General features: G+C 41.6%; 1 protein-coding gene across 1 annotated transcript in view; it reads right to left on the minus strand.

Moving 5' to 3' along the window:
* Positions 1-945: 945 nt before the first annotated feature.
* BACE2 (beta-site APP-cleaving enzyme 2) overlaps positions 946-5,987 on the minus strand; it is a 47,045-nt gene continuing 42,003 nt past the window's right edge. Inside the window, exon 9 of the mRNA XM_008630593.2 lies at positions 946-2,692. Within this exon, the coding sequence (XP_008628815.2) occupies positions 2,439-2,692 (254 nt within the window). The 3' untranslated portion in view covers positions 946-2,438. The remainder of the gene's footprint in view (positions 2,693-5,987) is intronic.

The raw sequence follows: 5,987 nt of genomic DNA on the forward strand, positions 1-5,987 counted from the left end.
ACTAAGAATACTTTGTTAACCAACTCAGAAGAAACCTCAGCTGTCATTAAAAACCCTCCTCAGAACCTTTCCCAATGAATTCCTTCAGAAAACTCATTGTGGTGAGGAGATAAGAGGTTCTGGGGTGAGGGGAGCAGTGATGAAACTTTTTAAGAGCATACAAGTTGTTTTTACTTTCTGAAATGAAAGAGGGTTTATTGTTTAACACTGTATCCACCCAAAATCCATACTGTGTTTCTGTTTGAAACAAGTGACAGAAGAATAACTTCTATTGCCATACTGTAGAAAAAGAAGGAATACAACTCTGAAGTTATTTGTTACGTGTAAAACCAAACCCAGGAGGACAACGTGGAACTCTTAATTAAAATATATTAAGAAAGAGATATGGAAAATAGAACACTGAGAAAACAGCTAAGCTCTATGGCTTATTTCATGTAATTCACAATTTTTCTCCTCCTAAAAACTAAGAGGCAGAGGAAGAAGGAGACAAACTCAAAATTCCCTCCTGTTTCCAACTCCGAATTCCAAGAGAAATCATTTTCAGATGTTGGATCACAGCATCAATTATTTTACTCTATTGAGCCAAGCAATCTGAAAGTGCAAGAATTGAAAAGAAAACCACAGGCACTTCCAGTTATGACGTGAAAGACACAAGTCAGTTAAAAAACCCCCCACAGTGTTTTATTTTCGCACACATGACGTGCACCTCTGTAAATGCACCATTTCTGGAAAAAAAATTAAAAAATCTTTCCTTACTCCATGCAGAGTCAGATGCAGAGGCAGTGTGAATCAGAGCTATATGAAGGGATTTTGGGCAGAAAATCGTCTAGGCGAGGGATTGGGAAATTCAGAGCTAAGCTTTTTTTCTTTTCTTCATTTCCCATACAGATATGCAAACTGCTCTGCTATCAAAATGCAAAGGAATACTTTTTCCTTTTTCTTTATAAAAAAAAATCCTCAATGTTGCATTGTTTATCTTTCCAATCCAAACACTTAGGCCGGTGTTACAGAGAAGCCACGGAGGTCCTGCAACTAGAGAAAAGAAAAGAAAAATTGTCCTATCTGCAAAGAAAACACCTCGTTCTGACCTCAGCATGACGATGTGCACTTGCAGAATGGAAGCCTGGTCAAATACATTCTGCCCTGCTCTCTCCCACTGTTGTTTCCAGTCCCACCTACATGTTTGTTTTCAGCCAGGCAGGACATACGCTTTTCATTTGATTGACACCAAAATGAACACCTCCAACTGCTGCTCAAGCTGAAAAACAAGCCAGCATAAAGACTTTCACGTCACAGCCTGTCCATAAAGACAGGTACTTCTCCCTTGAATTTCTAGGTTGCTGAGCTCAGCCAAATTAAAACAAAAAAACGGTGTCTTATTTCGTTTTCTTTTTGTTACATGCTCTCTAGAAATACAGCAGAACACAGACCTTGCTCTCTTGTCTGTCCATACATAAGCAGATCAGCCTTTTCTAAATATCAAACTCAACTCAGAAAAAAACCAACAAACCCCACATGAGGGGGGGGGGGAAACTGAAAGGTTTCTTTTTTTTTTTGTGCACCAAAGTGGAAAGTCATGAAGTATTAACTTTTATAAAATCCAGAAAAATTTCAAAGCCAAGCAGTTCTGTTTGGTTCTATGGAGCATCTTTGTGCTTCAAGACCAGTTCTAATCCACACACTTACCAGTGGTAGCATCCTTGTAAATTAAGAGAGGTAGTCTTGTTTTACTCTAAGGCTGAACAAGTTTGTTTCCCAGTTTTCACCACCTTGGACTATTTTGTTACAATTCTCAGGGAGGGTGACCCTCTCAAGTGGCAGCAGTGATCTTGAGGGCAAGAAACCACAAACCAACATTTCTTCTTGATCTCACTTGCTTTCCTCTGCTGCTTAAGTCTGACTTTCTCCCTCCCCCATACCATAAGCACAGTTTCAAAATAAACTGATGTAAACAGAAAGCAGTATTCATTTAATGCAATTAATAAGAAAGATTATTAATTTTTTTTCTCTTTTCCTACAGTCAGGGCTTGATTAGTTAGAAAATACTGACAGCTCCTTTTTCTTTGTGAAAGAGAGATGGACAATTTTGTTCAGACAGTGGAAGAACATCATGGTGTGGTTTTTTATCTTTTTTTTTTTTAAACTTTTTTTAAAGTTTTTTTTTGTTAAACAAGGTACTGTAGAGACCATAAAGGCTTGTTGTACTGCAGTAGCAAATCCAGTACTGTAGCACTTCAGAGGTGGTTAACAGTGCTTTGGTTCAGAACTGGTGTTAGAAAATAAAGCTATAAAAGTCATGATGCAGGATATTTGGTGGGATTTTCAACAGCGTTTTGTAAGGAACGTAGAAAGGACTGAGGAGGCATTGGCTTCTTCCCCTTGGCAGAGCTCTTTGTCCTTGGTCTTGTTTTAAGTCTCAGTTTTCAGGATCCAGCCTCTCATTTCCACCGGTGGCGCACGAGGGAGGACTCGTCGTTGACCACGTCATTGTCCGTGTAGCGGTGCTGGCAGCGGGGGGGGAGGAGCAGCAGGATGATCAGGACGAGCAGGATGATCCCACACAGGCTCATCAGGGCATAGGAGGCGATCCACAGCACCGGCTCGTGGAAGGAAAGGCTGGAAACGCAGTTGCTGGCGACGTCTGCTGTTGAGAAAGGGCCTTCGATCTCCGACACGGGAGAGCCGTCAACTTCTGAGGAGTTACAGACAGAAAAAGATCAGGTCTACAGACACCATTTAAAACCACTTGTATATCCCTCTCCCTCTGTCACCACACATCTCAGCCCATTCACGTTTTACTGCATTTCTCGTTGCAATAAAAATGCAAGAATCTCATGTTTATAAAAAGGAACTCTGAAGCATAAGGAGACCGTGACACTCCCTCATCTCCACAAGCTGTCTAGGAGAGAACAGACATTTCAATCAGTCAAAGCCCAAACCACTGGATCACTTTTTTCTCTCTGGACTAACCTTTCAGAAATGTCCTTTTAAATATCCTATGACAACCACCCTGGTGTAGGGCAGGGCCTGGGCAGTTTTTTGTTTGTTTCTGATATTTCCAACAACTGGAACAGCACCACAGGTGATATTGTGATCGTCTGTGTTTGCTGTCTTCTTAGGGAGCAGCAGGAAGGTTCATCAGTCCTTAAAGGACTTCATCCTAAACACAAGGTGCAGCGTGGAAAGCAGCACAGATACTCTTGGGGGTGAAAATCCAGAAGGAAGGGGAGGTGAGGCAGGAGAGCTGGGTGACAGCTGTCCATGAAAGGGGAGTGGAGGAGAGGAAGGTCAGTGTCAGGAGTGAGGAACAGGAACATGAAGGAGCAATGGTGCTGGGCAGGGAGAGCTAACCCAGCTGCTCAAAAAATGATGACAAAGTTAAGGCAAGAAGCAGTCATAATTCACTTCTCTAGTCAGCCACTTCCAAGACACATCTGAGTATTTTTTTATAAAGGTCTCAGTTTTAACTGTCCTGCTCAATTTCTCACACATTTTATACATATATACACAGGCACACTCTTAAACTGATTGGAAGTGATCCCATCTACTGAAAACTGGATTTCTTATTTTCACATATCTTAGTCATGACTGCTGAAACCATGTTTGAAGTGATTACCATAAAATATCCCTTGGAAGGAAGAAGGGAGCCTGGATTTGCAAAGGCAGGAAGGTGGTCTTTAAGGTTCTTTGTGGACAAAAAAATGCAGAATAGGTTGGTTGCTTTATCTGCATAGATTTTAGTCATCATTCAGTCCCTGGCCTCATAAGACCTTGTATTATTTTAAGATTTATGTTTTGTTAGACTTAATTCAACTTAATTGTGGGCTGGTGTTGAAAGGGACAATCCTGCACCCTCACTCCTGTCTCTCAGAGCCTCTTTTGTGTTGGTGGAGGGAATGGGAGGCTGCAACTTGCAGATCAGATGGGAAACCAACCTTCACAACAAACAAAATGCCCAAACAAGGAATTTTCTGTGGAATCATTCATCTGAACCAATCCCTTCTCCACCCCTAAGTGTGGGAAGACTCCTTTAGCAGGAATATGCCGTGAGAGCAAACCGGGGGAACCCGAGGCTGCACCCACGAGGACCCTGGCACTGGTGAATAACCAAACACCCACTCCCTAAATTCATTAGATGGTAAAATTCTGCCTAGAAGGTCTGTGGCAGAAATCCTTTTTGTCCAGAGTCCCAGGATTTCACTTTGTCTGCCATGCAATTATTTCTTCTGGACATCTCACCCCCACACACCGTTTGTTTGTCTCTATCAAGTTCTGCAACAACACCACTCAACCACATTTAACACCACTCTGAAATGCAAGGCCTAAGTATCATTACTTAGTAGTATTTTGAAAAAGTGGGGGGAAAGAAAAAACAGTGCAATTTCCCACCTTGGAAATAGCTTTGAAAATAAACAGTCTCTAATTACTCATTATTTGGCTTGAGCACAGTAATTACTCCTATTAAAGAAGAAAAGACAAAACTGTTTCCATAGTGGCTGACATTTTAAACTGCATTTTGAGAATGCTTGATAGCAGCACAGACTCTGCTTTCTCCCCTCCAAAAGGCAAAAAAGACTTCCCTCACACTCTTCCACCCCCAGAGAAATTGAGAGGAAATTTGCCTAAATTGTTCAAAGAAGCCCTTAACATAAACTAACAGTCACACTCAGCATATTACACATTAACTAAATTAGAGTATTTTGGTGTATTATTTTAGAGTATCTGGTGGTACCTAACTACAATACTTTTATAACCTTGAATAAATGAGATTTTCTTCTCTGTTGATGATTACAGGACAAAAAGGCGCCTCTGTGTAGAACTCAACACATGCTAGCTCACCCACTTGGGTGGTTACCAAGGAAAAAAACCTGGGATTAGATCAAATTCCTCATAAAATTGTAAAGTACAGCTTGAAAAGGGCCCCTGGAAGTTACCTAGACCAGGATCCTACTCAGAACAGGACTGTCAGGATCAACAGATCAGTTCTGCTGCAGATTTTATTTATCCAGCCAGGCCTTGTAAAACCCTGAGGATGGGGACCTGTTTCAGTGCTGTACCACCCTCCTGGTGAAGAAAAAACTCCTCATGTCCAGTTCCTGAATGTCCCTGGTGAACGTTGCTCTATGTTATGTAATTTCACCTTCACCTACCTTGGCTTGCATTCAACTTAGGGCCTACCAAAACTTTCCCACAGGGCTTTTTTTTTTTTCTTCCTTATTTTTTTTTCCTTTGTTTGGGTTGGAAGGGACCTTAAACATTATCTAGTTTTAACCCCCTGCCATGGGCAGGGAACTTTCCATTAGACCAGGTTGTTCAAAGCCCCATCCAACCCGGCCTTAAACATTTCCAGGCTGCTTCAGTGAAACCAACTCGTTGATCTGAATATCCTGTCTCAAGAAGGGACCTGATCCAAAAACCTGTCCTAGTCATCCTGTAAACAGTAGGTTATCAATGGGCAACTTGAAATTATTTGTCTAAGTCTTAAAGGGTTTCATGTAATGAGGAAAAGGCATATTTCCTGCTACAATGGAGTATCTTCCTGCAGCAGTCTATCTAACTTTCCTCACTGTTGGTACATCCTGGAGAATTACAGCAGTCCAAGGAATATTGTGCGATAAGCCAGTTCTCATCTCTAGCCAAATCTGAAAAGTAACCAGGAAGTTCAATGAAATAAAGGTTTTTAGTCCTGTTCCCTTAATTATTCTATTCATCAAGTACAGCTTTAACACCTTATAAAAGCACGGATTTAACTTAATGTTCACTCTAACAAAGCAAAGGTCATTGCAAAGCCACACCAAACCGTCTTTAACATTTCTCCATTTCTGAAGATTCAAGCCATCAGCAATTCAGTTTAATTTATGCCCACGAACAGCCTGGAAGGCTCCAAATAAATGGGATGAATGTAGTTGCTGTGGAGGGCATGGCTGGGCTCCACGGGAAGCCAGTTTGGCAGCTCAATCCCCCACCCCGCACCGGGGCGCTCCACT

Source organism: Corvus brachyrhynchos, unplaced genomic scaffold (assembly GCF_000691975.1).
Source record: "Corvus brachyrhynchos isolate BGI_N302 unplaced genomic scaffold, ASM69197v1 scaffold413, whole genome shotgun sequence".
Classification (NCBI taxonomy): domain Eukaryota; kingdom Metazoa; phylum Chordata; class Aves; order Passeriformes; family Corvidae; genus Corvus; species Corvus brachyrhynchos.